At 25.3% G+C, this 19,246-nt stretch overlaps 1 protein-coding gene across 1 annotated transcript; it reads right to left on the reverse strand.

Annotated features, from left to right (window-relative positions):
• Nucleotides 1-384: 384 nt before the first annotated feature.
• On the reverse strand, nucleotides 385-3,775 carry LOC135925470 (frizzled-5-like). The gene has a single exon (XM_065460803.1). The coding sequence runs from the start codon at nucleotides 3,370-3,372 to the stop codon at nucleotides 748-750; it is 2,625 nt and encodes an 874-aa protein (XP_065316875.1). The 5' UTR covers nucleotides 3,373-3,775; the 3' UTR covers nucleotides 385-747.
• Between the last annotated feature and the right edge of the window lie 15,471 nt (nucleotides 3,776-19,246).

Genomic DNA, 19,246 nt, shown 5'->3' on the forward strand with positions numbered 1-19,246 from the left:
CATTGGGTGGTTTGACAAATCCCATTATTGGAACTTGTACAAAAAAAAATCAATAATGATTAATTTACAAACACCTTTATGGTGTAGAGTTATCGGTTCACATATTGCTCTATCCAAATTCTAAAAAAATACAGGAGTTATTTTGTAAAAATCGATTCGACAAGCCTCGCTCCCTTACTATATATTTTATCGTCATTACTGATTCCCGAGTCGATTTAGTTACTACATGTAATATTTCTTAACAGTATTTTGAGGTATTAGTTTATATCTTCCATTTGAGTTATTCTTAAATAAAATTATGAATTTAAATAATCATTAATTCTTATAAAATTTTAATTGTTCAAAATAATTAACAGTATATTTTTAAAATCAATAATTTTTCAGACTACATAATAGAAATTGACAATTATAATTTAGGCATTAGTTTCAATAAATTTATAAAATTTTAAATATTAAAAAGAACATTCCAAGATTTTTACGAAGAAAAAAGAATTAATTATTGTTCTTCCCCAAAGCTGATTTACGGGTACTGACCTGTTATCATTGCATTCTAATTTTATTACTGTGTATTATATAAAGCTCATATATATATATTAAAATAATCTTTAAAAAAGAATTAAATTCATATTTATTAAACTAACATTGCAAAAAATTAAAATATATTATATTGGTAAAATTAAAATATTGCCCTGATACCGCAATAAAACGAATTAATAAATCATCTTGACGGAGAAATGAAATAAAACATTATATAATGTGAGGAATGTGATTTGACGGAGATTTAATTGAACAGGTATTTAGGCGACTACTATCCAATGTTATATTTAAAGTTGTAGACTTGGTTTGTAATGATTCGCTAGGAGAGGAAGAAAAATCGAGTTTAGACGTACGGAATAAATAAGTGCCTTTGATATTTGTAGCGGCATAAGGTAGTTGCTCATATTTTGTTTTAAGTACTTTATTCGTAATATTGGAGTGAATTGGCGAGTGAACATTTTCGCTGGAAGATTTGGAAATTAGTAAGGGGAGATTACAATTACCAGAATTTCCATTTGAGTTGTTTAAATAAAAAGTATCGTCTGCTTGCATAGAAAGAGAGAGATTATGTTGACCACAATTTATAAGATTTTTAATAGGCTTTACATCCGTCATGGTGTCTGATATCTTTGGTAATTTATGCAAACCATTCATTGAAAATTTTATACTGCTGAAAAATTGATTCCAAGTTGCAAGAGTCTTTCTTGAAAATATCCATATTCCCGCAGTAAAGGTTCCTACTGCTAACGACATAAAGTATTTTACAGAAAATACCCAAAATAGTGGATAAAGCTTATCGATATTGATTTTGTGTAAATTAACCGTTTTATTTTGACTAAATTTTGAATGAGATTCATATAAAAGGTTCATTTTATATGTTAGATTTATATTAGGCAATAATTTTGATGGAATTTCGATACCTCTACACCCGGTTGGGCAGGATGTATGAGATCTATCCCAAGCTTCTTTATTCATATTTTCATATATGTAACAGATAAGAACTGTTATGGTGGGGATTATATAACTTATAGAATATATGCCGATTCTCCATATTAATATATTAAATTTATTTGTTTCTTTCCATTCCGAATAACTGTATTTAATTTTTAGCATGGAGCTAAAGCCAATTGCGATAAATAGGCTTCCGATAACCAAATAAAAGGCTAACGGATAAATGATAAATAATTTTAAGTTGTTTGAATTTGTGTGGCCTATAAAACATATACCGTATAAGGGGTCACCGTCAATTGATTTGGTCAGAAACGAAACGAAAATTTGAAAAGCAGGGAGTATCCATGCTATGCATTGGAAATAAAAGGATATATTCGATAATGCCTTATCCCCCCACTCAAAACGAGCTGATAGTAGCCAGGTTAACGCTAAGATTATCCACCAAATGTAATTGGCCATACTAAAATAGTATATAAGAAAAAATTCGATGTAACATATTATATAATTATGGTCATTAGAATTTAATAGATTTTTGATTGAATGCTTAGAATGAGAATCGAATCCATTAATTGTAGATAATTGCACTATGGGTGAAGATGGAGATCTTAATATATTTTGAAAACAGGCTACATTATTTTCGCCGCATATGAATCTCAACAGGTATCCAAATGAAATGAACAAATAACATAATGAAATGTAAATTATTGGCCTCTGTGGATAAACGAATCGTGATTTATCCAAGAAAAATGTCAAAAGGGTAAAAGTGCAAGCTGTGAAGCAAACAAAACTCCATATTCCTATCCAAAAGTAAGCAGTGGTTCTCTCTTGATCATTAAAATATATACTTCCTTTACAACTATGGTAACATCTATTGACACCACCTATTTCACCATCATGAATTATATATGTGGCGTTGTAATTTACGTTGATTAAATTTGAGACATCTGAATCGCTATTTAGTGAAATTAATGGGTGCGGGCATCTACAATTATGGCAATCTTCGTTATCAATATTATCCAAAAAATTAGACTTTTGGTGTTTATAATCAAAGTTTAATAATTTATTTCGATCAACATTACCATAATAGTCATCCAAATTTATCTCCAAGTTAGGCTCGAATACCTTTTTATTCAGAGTAGTTTTATCCTTAAAAGATGATGTATGATCGGACAAAGTAATATCTTCTCCATAAGAGTGACCAGTAATAGGACTTTGCACATCCTCTTGATCCAATCTATTCAAATCTAAACAGAACTCTTCCCCTGTATTAAAATTGGGAAGTTTTTCGCAGTTCATTCTTTCGGGCCATTCGAAACCATACTTTCTCATCAAGGGAATGCAACCAGCTTTAGATCTTTCGCAAACGGAACGACAAACGGATATAGGTTTGTGATAATCTTCCATGCATATCGGTGCATACATGCTACATAAAAAAAATTTAAGATCCCTAGAACATTGAATTTCAACGAGAGGCCAAAATTGATGGACCTCCATTCCAGCTTCGTTCTGAGTCTCGTGATTAAATGGATTTGGAAAAAGTGTCATATTGTACCCTAAATTTTTACACATAGGAATTGTAAGAACTTGGCACTTTGGATTTATATCTACCATTTCATCAGCATTCTCTTGCACTTTTTTAGATTCTTTGTTTCTGACTGGTACAAAATTAATGCCGGAGAAACTATCATAGTTATTTATGATATTGCTGCTATCTTTTTTGATAAATCTGTTTGCGACGAATTGAACCTCTTCTGCAAAGTTAATACGAGGATTAAGAATATCATGATTTTCGTAACTTTTAAAACTAAGTAAAGCTATCGTTAAATATAATATATAAGCTGGTATGGAGGATATATTGAAGATAAATAAGATATGGGCTTTCATTGGTTTTAATGTAATTTTACGAATAATTTTTCGCGCATGTTTATTTGGAGTGATAACGAAAAACTAGGAATTATATAAAAGTTTAGAAATTTGATATAATGCAACATATATTTTAAATTTAGCGATAAAAAAAAGGTATATGCTGTGTACGTTAATAATCATATTTCACTATCTTTTTTAAGCAATTATTTTTATCATTGTATCATTTTATAATAATGAGTTCAAAATTGTATAAAAAAATAATGTAAAAAAAATAATTATTAGTGCCATGGAAATAATGAAAATTATTATTTATAAATTTTTTATTTTATCATTAATAATAGTCTTGCAAAAGATAGATTATATTCACTTTTTATTTTATATTATAATAGTGATTTTAGTTCTCATCATGCGAAGAAAGATGAGTGTAAAATTATATAATATTTTTATTATTAAACACTTAAGGTAAATCTTTATTAATATTATATATTTCCAAATTTTTTCAAAATATAATCTTCCTTCCTTATTGTATATATATAACTATTAAGTAAATAAATAAAATAATTCTTAGCAATTTTTAATTTTATAAAAACTTAAAAAATTTCTTGTATGCGTATTTTTTGGAAGTAAAATGGTGCGTGATTATATTCATTTTCACAATTTCTAGCTCCATAATCTTTTGACCATTAATTAATTAAAATTTTGGTCTTAAATAAGGCATAGAGCTGTTAAAGTTAAAGTCTTTAACAATTTTTATTTGGAGGTCATCTTAAATTACTAGATTTTGAATTAAATAGATAATCTTGTGACTCAAAATATTTTTAAATCCTTTTCCTGCTGCAAAGAAAATAAAAAAAATTTTCTCTTTCTTAAAATAATTAGATTCTTAAAAATAAATTGAATTTTTTGTTCCTTTTATTCATTATGTAATAAAAAATATTATATAATTTTATATTCAGAAAATAACCAAAAAAAATGATAATATGAGATCAGTTTTAAAAAAATATTGGTTATATCCAATTTAAAAAAATATAATTAGGTATCGGTCCGATCCTATATTTAATATCGGCACAGTTCCAGTTGTCACCAACTCAAATTAGGCAATTTTACTCATTAACATTATTAATAGTATAAGACTTATTATTTTTATTAAAAAAATTTTAAATTACATTGATAAGGGGCTAAAAGCTTCTTTTTTTAAAGCTCAAAATAATAAGCAGATTAATTGAGGTTAAGTGTCTATTAAATATTTTTTAAATTATTGTATATTTTTTTTCTAAACTACAAACCCTGCAATCTATAAATGTTATTCATGCACTATAATTATATAATAATAAAAAATAGACAGCAGAAGAGATAATGTTTTTATAACCATGACGTGAACATGATTCAATTTTATTATATAAAAATATTATATATATAATTGTTCAGTTTTATATATCATTGGTAATTTGATGAATATAATTAGTTTTTGCTTGTGCATTGTTGGTCCACGCAAACCTTTTTCTTTTGTTTAAAATAAAAGGGAAGATAGGAAAGTATTATTATATAAATAGTAAAACTAAACAAAATTTATCATTTTTTGTAATCAAAAATATTAGGGTGTTATAAATAATAGTTTAAAGTATTTTGCAAAATCTCATCACATTTTGATAATATTTTATCCACAGTGTATCAACCATTGATAAAATTGGCTTTGCCACAGAGCCTCAAAGACAGGAAAGGCACACGCATAAATAAAACAATTTAACTTTTTAGATACCAAACCAAAATTTGCAAAAATAAAATCAAAACGAACCCTTTCCATTTTTATTCAAATGACGATAGCATCTTCATAACTGCACATCCCCTCCAATTAAATGATGATCTGCTAGAAGACCATGGATACTTCTGTTTAATAATATTTTTTTTGTAAAATATCTTTTAACGAAATTGATCTTAGCCCTTATAATATTTTAACTTATGCGACAAAATTAAGATTTGGCTGATAATGTACTTTATTATTATTTACAATTGTTAACATTTGATAGGCAATAATAACAAGGAATATATGTGATTCTCTCTTTTTTTAAAATAAATATAACAACGATTTATCGCAAATGAATTTTCGGTTTCATATGAATATATAATATAAAGAAATTGAACAAATTTGATACATCATGAGTACAGAGTTGCCATGTTTACCATATTGACATGTAGATACCATAAAAAGTCGAAATCCAATGCACCTAATTCAGCTACCACAATTCTCCCATATTTTTTGAAAGTTCCAAGATATATCAAAATTCGATCATAAAAGATCCCAATAAATTTTTCTTCAAATCATAATTTTATATAAAAAATTAAATCATTCTTGGGGTCTTTGTCTTATTTATAGAGTAGCTTAAGACATCGGATCTTGATAATTAGTATTATAAAATATGGTTTGGTTTTATTTCTAATATCGCATGTGTTTGATTGATGCAAGCGAGATCTTGAAGTTGAAATTTTAGAATAAATTTTAGTATCCACAAAAAATTCTCATGTGATTAACTTGAGATTTGATCGATGTTAATAATCGCAACATGCCTAAGAGGCAATAAATTTTAAATTCTACTTGATATCCTGAGAAATAATCTTTTACCATCTCGTTTGAGAAAATATTTGTGTAATACCTCTAATTGATAGATGATTTATTAAAAAATGCAGTAAAGCATATTATAAGTTCTGATTGTGTATCCACGAATCTGACCAATGTGAGCTAGTTTCTTTCTTTGCAGGTTTTTTTGAATATTTCCCACTTTTATTAGCTATATTATTTCTTTTAAATATAAAATTGTTTGCTGAGAATGAGATATATTTAAAGTTTACAGAAAACTATATACTCCTATTTTTGTTTTTTTATTGTTAAAAATGATTTATCACACTTAATCCTAATTCTCTGTTTCTATAATGAGCCAAATAAAATTTACTTAAAAATTTATGCTAATATAATATAATCAAATTATATTTTATTTATTCTCGACGTTAAGGATTTTTTTTGAGCATTTCTGTTTTAATTCCAAGGGATTAAATAGGACAATCTTTAAATATGTGACTTTATAAATCGGGTGATAGCTTTGAGACACTTTATAATTTAGAAGTGATAACTTAAAAAAGTATAGATTTATGACATTTTGGAAAGAAACATGATAGATTTTATGGGAATAAAAGAAAATTATGGACGAGGTTTTACAATTAAAATTGAAAAAAAGCAAATTTTTTCCTAGAAAGGGGGAGGGTTATTTCCATAATCCACTTTTCATCTAGATATAGATATCAATAAATGTATGAAAATAGGTCATCTTACCATATTATATTTGTTATGAGAGGGGGGGGGGTAATCCCAACCCACCCTTCTACGCCACTTGTAACTAAATTCTAATATTTTTTTCGAAAATTTTAAATAATTAAATAAAACTAGTTACCTTGTCAAAATTCGTCATAAATTTTGCTCTAAATCATTATAATTACAGAAAAAATTAAACAACCTATTTTTGCTCGCCAACAGTGTTAAAGTAGTGCATTATAATCTAATAGTGGTTGGCGTTACTTTTTAAGTTTCATATTTAATATTAAAATTCCAATTAAAATACTGAATAAAACGTTTGAAATGTCTGATTCAGTATGGATGAAGATAATAGAATCCCAAGCAGAAATGTCATGGAGAAAAAGTATCCCAAAAATATTTTTGACAATATGTAATTAAATATTAAAATAGCTCCAACATTTGAAATTTTTAATTTAGACAAGATTATTTTCTTAAAGAGTTGGCCTATGTTGTTGAAAGGTTCTGCTTCCTATATTTTGTTCAAAAATTTAATTAAAAGTTACTAACAGTTTGTTACTTTTATAAAAAAAATGTTTTAAAAATAGAAAATAAAGTTATTATTTAATCTTTGTATTTTGATAAGGATTAAAGGGGTATATAACATTTAAAATGAATATTAGATTATTCGTTCGGTACGTTTATATCAGTCTGAATCCAGGACTTAAATAATAAAATGAAATTTTTTTATATATTGATTTTAGAATTGTAACTAATTAAAAATTTTCAAAAACCTATTGATCCCAAATCACTGGTTAACAAGGGCTTGTTTTAAAAATGGTTGAGACCTTAGCCCCAAAACTATCTTTCAAATAATTAAACGCTACCATAAAAATTATTATTAATTCTAAAAAAAGATTCGTTTTATAAATATTATAATTTTAAATATATTTAATTCATTTACATTATCGAAAATATAGCGAACAAATTTTCGTCAATTTTTTGTTCAATTATAGACATAGGAAACACAGGAATCTTAAAATAGAAACTAATTTTATTTGATATTGAAGAAAATTCCAACCCCGGAAATGATATTACATATTCTCATATTGCATTAGTTAGTCGTTAAAGTTTGTTCTTTGATATTATTTTTATTTATAGTGTTAAAAGAAAAGTTATAATCATGGATAAATAAATTTATTTGGGTGGTATATAATTTGTAATTTTGAATTCTAACGATTTTAATTTTGTTATTTTATTACTTTTTATAAAATTTACTTTTACCATTTTAAATTAGTTATAACATTCACTAAAAACGGGTAGACATCATGTATGGGATCTATATTGGTTAAAATACATGATGCACGCTTCAACTCTTGGTGGGTGAGAATGAGTAATGAAATATTATTGAGATAATTTTAATAAATTAATTTTTTTATGATTATTCTTCCGTTAAATAAACCCGCTGAAATTTTTCATAAAGACTATTCCTTACAATGATTATAAAACTACGAATAATATGTAAATTATATAATGCTGAAAAATGCCCAGTTATTTTGAAATATTACAAAGAAAATGACTATTCATTGGAAAATAATCCTATGCATATCCAGGGTTGCCAGGTCAAAATCTTCAAGTTGCAGGAGAAATTTGGTATAATTTTTATTTTGGGGAGAACTGTGAAAATTTTTTTTGGATTTGTGAAATGGTTTAGTTAACCCACCCCCCCCCCCTTAACACATTAAATTTGTCTAGATAGATATTAACAAAGTGAGAAACGTTTTGTAATATTTCTTAAAATAGAGAGAATACATGCTCGCATATTTTTTCCAAGCGTAGGGATTTTTCGTTATTACAAAAAATTACCAATTTCTCCAATGCTTTAGAACATTTATCTGGTGTATTCTGGAGAATAAAAAAATAGAGTGCATAACAATCTCCTCAAGCAAGATATCAATATAACTGTATTTTTAATATATATTTATCAAATTACAAAATCCATCGTTTTTTGTTTCAAGGTCATCATAACATTTACATTTGTAGAATTATTGAAATCAAATTTTGATTGTTAATTGTTAATACTCTGAAATTGTTTTAGTAAAAATATCTGCTTCATTTAAAGCCATTAATTATGGCTAAATTTAAACAAAGAAAATGACATTTTTAACAATATAAAGCATTAAAATTTATTATCAATTTTTAGCTGTAAATATTAGCATAGCTGTAACATAATCTCTTGAATTATTAACAAAGATTCTTCTGATTGTAATTGCATATTAACATCATGTAGATTTTCCTGAAACGATGCCTAAATATGCTTCCATCATATTTTCGAAATATTATTTAATATGGACAACTTTTATAATTTCCATTTACAAAATATCTATTTTAAAGGTTCGTTTTAAAATTTTATCGATGGCGGGTATTCTGATAATTACCTGATAGGGATATTTCGTACACACCATTTCATATCCTACGTCGGGCATGTGTGCTTGACATTTGTAGAAAAAAATTAATTAATGAGTGTTTCTTCATAATTTGAAAATATGGCTATAATGAAAATGAATTGCTCTTGCTCAAAGTGAACTATAATAAATAAAATAATTATCTTATAGAAATAAGTCTGATATAATTATTATCATGTTATGTATAATGATAATTTAATAAGAGAGAAGAGATTCAACCTAGTGGTAAATATAATGCAGTCCGGATAAAATGTTCCTATCCTAATTCCACTTTATTAGGAAAAAGGAAATTAACAAATAAGATATGCTTTTTGAAAAAAAACTTAAAATTATTTAAAAGATATAAAAATAGCCAAATACTATTTCTCAGAATGTGGATTTATAAATTAAAAACGTTAGCTAAAAATTGCATGAAGGAGAATTTTAAAATTGATTTTGCGGGAGGGAGATGTCTTCCTGTAAACTAAAAAATTGCGAGAGTATCCTGCTAGATGGAGATCTGGCATCCTGGTTCATATCCACCCTATGAATTTTATATATATCTTTTTCAACCAAAAATAAAAATTAATATCGACAAAATCACATAATTAATCTTTTTTGTTGTGCATATCAGTGTTGTCAAAATAGCGCGCTACTATTTTCAGTTACTGTAGTTTTAACGCGCTATTTAAAAAAAAATAGCGATAACTGTAGCTCACTACTAATTTAGAAAGTAGCGAAGATAATAAATACATAAAAATTGTTAAAAAGTTATATTTTTCTAAAATCATAATCTTTTAATTTAATTTTGAAATTTATATTTAAAAAAATCTGCATTATAAATCTAGTTTAAAAATAATTTTAAATGTCGTAGATAGAAATTGATATTGTAAATAATTTTAATACAGATCATTTTGACAAAGTAATTTCCCTGGAAAATGACGATAATATGGAATTTCCTTTTCCTGAATTCACAAAATATTATTATCTCATAAATTTCGTTGTAAGATGCCGAAGGTTATATTATCAAACAAGACTAGCTTCAACGAGGAACCATTTAAAAATAATATATCAATCAAATTTAATATCAATGTGTACCCCAATCCTTAATCTTTAATATTAAATTTGAATCAAAGTTGTATCTATAATAGTTTTTTAGCTAGATGAGTTTATGTGAAAGTTGATTTTCTAGCCCAGTCCAAACATTGTCTGTTTCAACTGGCCATAAGATATTATTTAAGAATTATATTATAAATTAAAAATTACAATAAATAATTAATTAAACATTTCATTTTATTATCAGACTCATCTATTTAATGTTAATATCTTATAAATTTTATCTGGATGTTAAACATGCAAAATTAACAATCATCTATTTATATATTTTTAAATTTTATCATAACATGCTAAAAAATTACTTATTTCATCCTTACACAATTTAACCAATTTTGAGAGGTTCAAAGATAAAAATTTAAAGGGTGGTGGCTTGGCCAGTTGGCAAACATGACCATCCACTTATTCCCTACTTTTTATTTTAAATATTAGAGGAAACTGGGGTTTGGTAAACCCCAGGCTTGGCAAACCTCTTAAATATTAAATAGACTAGAAGGTTTAAATTTTGTCTTAAATATAACTTTCATTGTATGCATCTATAGGCAAAAAATTAATTAATTATTATTTCCTTCTTTTATATTTTATAAAATTTTATGAGTATTTATTTTGTCTAGATATTATTTCAATCATGATTAGTCAATTTAGAGCTAGTGAGGATAAAGTTTTTAGACCATGGAAAAAAAATTTCATGGCTGATTGGTATTTTGGATTTATGCTAAAAAATCATAATCTCTCCTTGATCCTTATTTTTATATGTCCAAAATGTTTATTCATTTAACCAAAATTAAGTTTCAATTTTTGTATATATATATTTAGCTTCAATTTAAAAGTATTATGATATTTTGTAAAATAAATAAAAAAATTATTCTATACGTATCATATTAATAAATAAAAATGCATTTCAATTCATTATGGTTTAGGAAGCCTCTTGCAGTGATTTGCCTAAACCTGCTATTGGGGCTTGTTAGGCAAAATTTTAACCTTTATAAAAAGTAAAGTTTCAATAACATAATAATATATAAAAAAATATTTATAAGGCACCTTTATAGAGTATAGTTATAGGTATCGATTCATATATTGTTCTTTATAATATCTTTAATAAAACTTAGTAGTTATAGCCGATTTCGCAAAAATCGGTTCCACTAACCCTAATCTCCACTACTATTATAATCTCACTAGTCATATAACGCCACCTACTATGTATGATTTTTTTTTAAATAAATAATAATATACTATTGAAAATCTTTTAGACGCATTTTTTTAAAATTTAAATATTCAATTGGATATTTTTGATGATTTTCTTTAATACTGCATTGCGGGCTAGTGTTGAAGGATTATTTAGTCATAGCTTATACTTTCTGATCATTGCTCTAGACTTGGGATGAGAGTATGGAAATGTTATTATTAATGAGATGCAATAAAAAAAAATATATATATTTGAAATTTTAGTCATATTTATTTGTGAAAATAAATATGGAAAAATATTATTTAAAAAATTCCAATAGCGCGCTACTTTTTTTATAAAATAGAGTAGCGATAAGCGCCATATTTTTAAAAGTAGCTTTTAACAACATGTTTGTTATATTTTCAATTTGGGGATTTTTTTTTCTGGGAATTATTTTCTGTGGGTATTTTTTAATTATATTACTTATTTTCCTGGGATTTTTTTCCCAGGAACTGGGATTTTTTTCCCAGGAAATTTCTTACCTGGGATTTTTTTCCCAGGAAATTTCTTTCCTGAGAATTAATTTCCTGGCAATTTATTTTAGGGGAATTTTTTTCTAGGGATTTTTTTTCAGGAAATTATTTTTATAGATTTTAAATTATCTTTATGATTGACAATCAAATGATAAAATTCATAAATGAATCTAGTACTTAATATTCGGTTTTTGAAAATTTTATAAATATTTTATTAGTTTAAGAATCAGTAACACCCACATTTAATCTGGAAATTCTGCATAGATAAAGTAATATAATATATTAATAAAAGCTAATTTAATTAATAAATATAAATTTGTACTTAAAAAGTAATCATATTTTATATCAATTATGTTACATTTTAATAATTAATTATGATATTTGATATTATATAAAACATGTGTAAGTTTAATGTTAAAAAATGCTAAATTAATATTATAAGGGCAAAAAAAATTTTTATCTTATTTAATAACAATAATAATCAAGAGCAAATACTGCCCAGAATATATAATATATGTAATGCTAACCAATTTACATTCACTCCTCGTCCTCTAATTAAAAAATTTTAAAAAATTAGTATGCCAGGTAATTAAATACCAAAAAACTTAACATTATATAATTGTAATAATAAAACAGAAGAAAGCACCTGTATTATAAACATGAAACATGATTTATATAATTGAGAATTTTTCTAGCCACTTGAAAAATAATTAAATTTGCCTAGCCTGGCACAATATAGAAAAAAAATATTATTTTCATAATAATATGTGTCACTTATCAAGGTTGTGAATAATTATAAAATTCGTGAGTGTTAAATGATAATAATAATATAATAATAATAAATATTTAAATATTATTAAAGCAAATAGAAATGTAAATGTCTCCTCCTCTAGTTTAACACAATGACTTTATATGTATGTAATATTAAACTTGGGCTTTCTATTTAAAAAAAATTAATTATATTGTTAAAAATAATTAATTATGGTACTTAACACTTAGTGGACACATTTCACCATATAAATATTTACATCACTATTTTCATGTATCAAATTTCTTACTGTTACTAGTACTATATTTCCATTTCATTGAAAATTATATAGAGATAATTATATTTTTATATTAATTAAAATTACAGGAGGTAGTATTTAACACGACATTTGTTTCATAAAAAATAACATTTTTAGGTAAATAGAGCCTTGCATCAGATCTAAATTATCATCGATCCGAGACAAAAAATATAAAAAAAATTTCCGACCAATCTCAATTCCAGATTATTTTTTCAAAGAAAAAATTCGATATTTTATTTTAAAAACAGGTCCTATCCGAATTTTTTTTTATTGAATAGTTTAAAAAATATAATATTTCAACGAAAACAGAAAAATTTTAAGCACTGGAAGATAATGAGAAATTTTGGCCTCATTATTGAAATAATTAAGTTCGATCCGAAATAAATTTAAAATTAAAGTTTGACCCAAATTCGATAGGATCGGACTCGTAGTTGTTTGTTCAGGGCTTTTAGTAAAAAAATACTCATACATTACTAGCGGTGCTACCTTTTTTGATGGAAAGGAATGCCATTCGTTTTTGTGTCAAAAGGTAACTATAAATGTTAGTTTTTTTCAGAGTAACAGTAACGCAAAACGTTACTCCTTAATTTAAATTTCTTTTTAAAAAAAATTATAAAAAATATTTTCTATTTCCTTTTAAATTCAGATCAATCACCAAAATTCTTCATTTTCATTTTATTTGTTATGTCAATTTTATACCGTTAATCTAATTAATATTAAATCAATTAAGGTACCGAGTTCTCCACTTGACATTTTTGAGTTAGGAGTGGATTTTAATTGATTAATTTCCTCTAAATATATAAATAAAAACGAAATTTAAAAATATTAATTTTTGACCACGTTAGACCATTGTCAATTTTGGGTAATTATTGCTATATATGCACTATCTATGATATTATCATATTTTATAATCACCCGTTGTGTACCTTTTTCAAATTTTATAAAAAAATTACTACAAAATAGAAAATGTCAATTAAAATATTGGCTCGATTTTTATTCAGCTAAATTATTATTACGAATAAAATAATATTAAATAAAGATTGTATGTATATTATATTATTTGACGATTTATAGTAGTGACCTCTGTTTATTTTACTTTTATTTAATAAATTCATAAATAAAATTTAAACTGAGTATTTTGTACAAAAATTAATTCATAAAATACTAATTTTGTTCCACTTACATTTTGATTTTATCAAATAGTTAATTATCATTTGAAAATATTTTTACAAATTGCATCGCAATTTTTTACTTATAGGTTTTTTTTATTTGAATCTAAATTTAAATATTTTTTCCCAGTTTTATCAATTTTGTAAAGAGCACTCCACTTCATCGACGTTAATTTATATTCTCTAATATTATAATTTATTTTATAAAGAAGTAATCTTTTTTAATATTGAATTTGGATACATATCAATAAACGTTTTGAATATATTTTACATAAATAAAGATAATAAGTGCAAGTCTACACTATGAAGTGTAGATTGCGCCCTAATTCAAATATTTCAACCCTTATGTCTAGCAGCCCAAGTCTAAAAAACATATGAAGGTAAAAATATGAATTCAGATTAAATTCTGATAAAGATTTTAAAAAATTTGATGAGAACCTGAAATGAAGATTCTTGTGAAGATGATCTAATAAGTTTTTTTGAAAATTAAGATCATACACTAAATAATTTTGCCAATTAAAATTTTTATTTATTAAATATAATACATCCCATCCTCTGCGCCGATTGAACGTGTGCTTAGCACAGCAGTCAGTTTTTTGAAATAAGAACCAAGAAAATATTTCATTTAATGGTTAAAATATATTTATATACCAGATCTTGTCAGGAAAACACAATCAAAATTAGGAATTCCGTAGTAAATTTTCTGTCAATCCGTGCCGAACCAGAAGTTTTTTATAAAATAAATTTAGTTGATTTTTATTAATTTGATTTTTTGCGGGAAAAAAAACAATCATAGCATATTTATTTCCTATACTTCATGTGATTTTTAATATTAATGTAAGATTATTAATATTACCTAAAATATATGTTCTTTCTATCATATCAACATACAATCTATGATCCCCAACATTGGGATTTATAATCATATTTATTCAAAGTTTTATATTTTAACATTCATTGACTCCAACGGACCAAACATTGATTTTTAGAAATCGATCCAGCTTTGACCAATTTTAAACCATGTTAAGCCAAGAAGCGGACTTGAAAACCATTTTTGATTAATCAATCTGATTTAAATCGGATCGATGATCATAACATACCCATTCAATATCATGTAAAGATGCAATTATATCGGATCCACATATAAAAAATCTCAAACCATACCGGACCGAACAATTTATATAGAAAAACGGGGATTAAAATGTTGATATATATTTTTGAATTTTAAACTAATATTATGTTTAATAGTATTTGAAAATAATTTACAATGTGCTTATTTCTTTGTATTTTTCGAGCTGTCTAACTAAAATACTAAATCTATAAATATAGTAAATTCCAGAAATCTGCAGCCCGGACTAAAGTCTGGTAAAAAAAAATTTAAATAAACCGGGACTGGACTTAAAAAAAATTCTTTCAACAAACCAGGACGGGCCGAAATTTTTTTATATAAACCCTGGCCAAATATTTTAAAGCTCGACTATTATCATATATAATAAAAAAATATCATATAGTTAAAAATTTCTCATATTTATGATTTTAATTTCAAAACTAATTATATTTCTCGTAAATTAAATTAGGAGACTATTTTATAATTTTTATTTTTTAAAAAAAAGTTACTTTTTAAACAATTACAATGTAATAACCAAATCCAATTAATATTACAGCTAATTTTTTATATAGATTAATTAAATTTTATAAATGATTAGAAAATTACTTACAATTTAACCAACCACAACATTTTAATATGTCCTTATATATTTTATGTATACTAGTTTTAAATAAATTCGTTATTAATTTAGAGGCTAATTATTACAATTTTTATTTTTAGTTAATCAAACATACGGCATTTCTAAAGAAAATAAATTTCTTTGGTATCAAATGAAAATAAAGAATATAATTATAACAGTATTAGATATTAAATGATTTCATATTAACTGAAAAACAACCGTAAAATGCTGAATTGGCATTTTTTGAAGCACACGCCGTAAAAAAAATTATACATCCTGGCAGGACCGATTTAAAAATAAAAAATACAGGCCGAGCTGTGCAATTAGTACCTCAGCAGGTCCCTAAATTCAGAAATCTCAGCAAGTTATTTAAGATATATGAGAGATATATGAACCTTAATTGGCACATTAAAAAAAAATAAAAAATGTGATGGCCAGAAAATTCGTACAAAAAAATTTAACGAATCGGGTCTGACTATTTGTAAAGTTTTAATGGGCCGGGAAATTTAAAAAAAATAAATTTTAATAGGCCCAGCAGCGAAACTCGTAAAAAAAAATTCTAGGTCGAAACGCACCAGGCTTTGCAAGTCACTGAGTTATATAAAATTCAAAAACAAAATGGAAAACGTGCATGAATTTCATTTAAATTTACTTCTATATTTTTATATCTATACATTTGCACAATGATGTCATATCGTATCATCCTCTTTTTTTGCTATATATTTTAAAATAAAACTTGTATATTCTTAGATTTATGGAGTATTTATAATAAAAAAGTTTTACAAAAAGAAAGATAATTTTAATAATTAACATGTTTTACTAATAAATGGACCCTTCAGTATATTTTCCTGAAAAAATATTCAAACGCTCTTGTGAGTTTGAGTCTGACAGATCAAAATTTTAAATTGATATATTTCCATATCTATATTCATTATTATTCTTTTTTATTTTGACTTATTTTATATCAAACCCTAACTTTATAAAAAAAAATTATTTTAATTTATTATACTTATATAAAAAATGGGTGTGAATAATTAAAACTAGAACCGTTTAGTTGGCCCCGCGATTTTGAATATATGATGATTTTTCTATTAAATGGATTTATACCTTTTTCAGTTGGATTTGTAACATCACCGTTTTTGAGATTTTTAAAGAATAAAAATTCGGCCAATTTGGCAGCCCCGCAATATTTGAATTTACAAATAAAAATTACATAAGTCAATAGAGAATAATTTGTACCTTTTTCAGGTCGATTTGTACAATTACCCTTTTTCAGATATTGACAATTAAAATTTTGGTGTAAAACGATAATGGTACAAATCCTCCTAATAGATAAACCATTATAAATCCAAAAGTGGTGGCTAACTTCTCTCTATATTTTTCAAATTCTAATGAAGTTACAAATAGTTTTAAAGCTTTAAGAAGAAAAGAAGGTCCTCAATCACTTTTTATTAAAAAAAAGTGAAAACCCGATTTTATAATTATTTTATTTTTGGCTCCAAAATTTTAACGGTCAATATCTATAAAACGGTAATAGTATAAATCGAACTGTATATAAATTATTTCCTATCATCCTATACCTCTTTATTTTTTAAATTTAAATAATGCGGGACTGACGTTGGCCCCTCACTTCTAATTTTTGAATATCTCAAAAATGGTGGGGATATAAATCGAACTGAAAACGGTATAAATTGGGTAAATCTTTGGAATAGATAAATTATCAAAAATCTAAAATTGCGGGGCTAAGTTAACTGATCTATCAAAACTTATGCAAACATTTTTTAAATAAAGTGTGAATTTTTTTAAACTCTAAAAATTAAGTTAAAGAAAATTATTGGATATTTAAACCAAATACATCCCGAAGTCAATATTAATCTTCAAAATAAAAGTGAATTTTAAAAAAAGTCTCTTATATAAATTAAGGTATAAAAAAATTACGAAAACATTCTTGTGGCTTGGCAGACCCAAGTCCTTCAGAAATGGCCTATATTTTAAAAACCAATGAACCAAAATTAATTAAATTTTTAATATACCTTTTTAAATGAGCTAGGAGATCATAATAAATAACCATTTTCATATAATATTAATTTTAACATGCTTGGGTTGTAGATCCCTCGAGTGATTAATGGTAATAAGGGTCTATTTTTATATAATAACATTTTTTAACTATTAGGTTATTATAGTTTAATCTAATATGGAGGTGGGAGAGTCCTTTTATTTAAAATATACAAATATTTGTAAATATCATTAATGAAATAAAAATCATCCTCCTATACTTCTGCCCACCTCTTTCCAAAAATGAATATATGTCATTATAAACAATAATTTTGTTTAAAAAGAATGACTATATAATTTTTTTTTTAAGTATATAAAGCCCTCCAATAAAATTTAAAGAGAAAAGCTACGAACCCCCCCCCCTCCCATCCCCATAGGAAATATTGGATAAGATTAACATCTTAATCAAACATTTCGAATATATTAGCATCCTAATAAGATATGCCTCTATTTTAAAACCAATAACAAAATCTTGAATTATAAAACACTTTATCAAAATATAAAGGAAAAGAACAATAAGTATGATAATTTTTAAAAAATTTTATAAAAAGCCCTGGTTTTACAAAATTAGATGATCGGCTAATATCTTATATAAAATAATATTTATTGGTTTAAGAAATTTATATAAAAAATTTATAGTAAGAGAACTGCATAAATATCAATTGCACGGCGGGCCCGGGTTTATAAAAAATATATGGCATATCCCAACCCTAATTATATTTAAAAAAATATTTTTCAGCCCAGTTCAGATTTTATATATTCAGGTCCTGTTCGGCTCGTAATAATAAAAATATAATTTCACAGCCCAGTTTTTAAAAATAATTTTACGGCTTGTTGTTTAAAAAAATTAAGGGTGAAGGTTTTAAAAAAAATTTCGGTCTGAGTTTTAAAAAATAATTTAGGCACGGGTTTTAAAAAAATATACCAGAGATTTATGTTTCGTTTTTCAGCTAACATGAAATCATTTATTATCTAATAACTTTTACAATTATCTTTATCTAAATAGAAAAAGTACATTTTTCATTTTTGGCAATGTATTTTATATTTTAATATTGTATGTTCATTTGAAAAAATAAAAATTATTATAATTAGTCTTTAATATATCTATATTATTTACCAAGAATTAAGAAGATTATGGTTGGTTATGATTATTTCGAAATTTTTTTTACAAAAGTTTTGCTGGCCCTGCCCGAACCCAAAATTTTTTTAAAAAGATTTGCCCCCGGCCCGAACCCGAATTTTTTTAAAAAGATTTGCCCCCGGCTCGAACCCGAATTTTTTTAAATATAGAAATTAATTTTTATAATTACTCAAAATAAAAGACATATGTTATATG

Source organism: Gordionus sp. m RMFG-2023, chromosome 2 (genome assembly GCF_954871325.1).
Source record: "Gordionus sp. m RMFG-2023 chromosome 2, tfGorSpeb1-WG-v2, whole genome shotgun sequence".
NCBI lineage: Eukaryota > Metazoa > Nematomorpha > Gordioida > Chordodea > Parachordodidae > Gordionus > Gordionus sp. m RMFG-2023.

Bases quoted from the DNA above. Each gene is read 5' to 3' on its own strand.
- LOC135925470 (XM_065460803.1), bottom strand. From the start codon at position 3,372: ATGAAAGCCCATATCTTATTTATCTTCAATATATCCTCCATACCAGCT.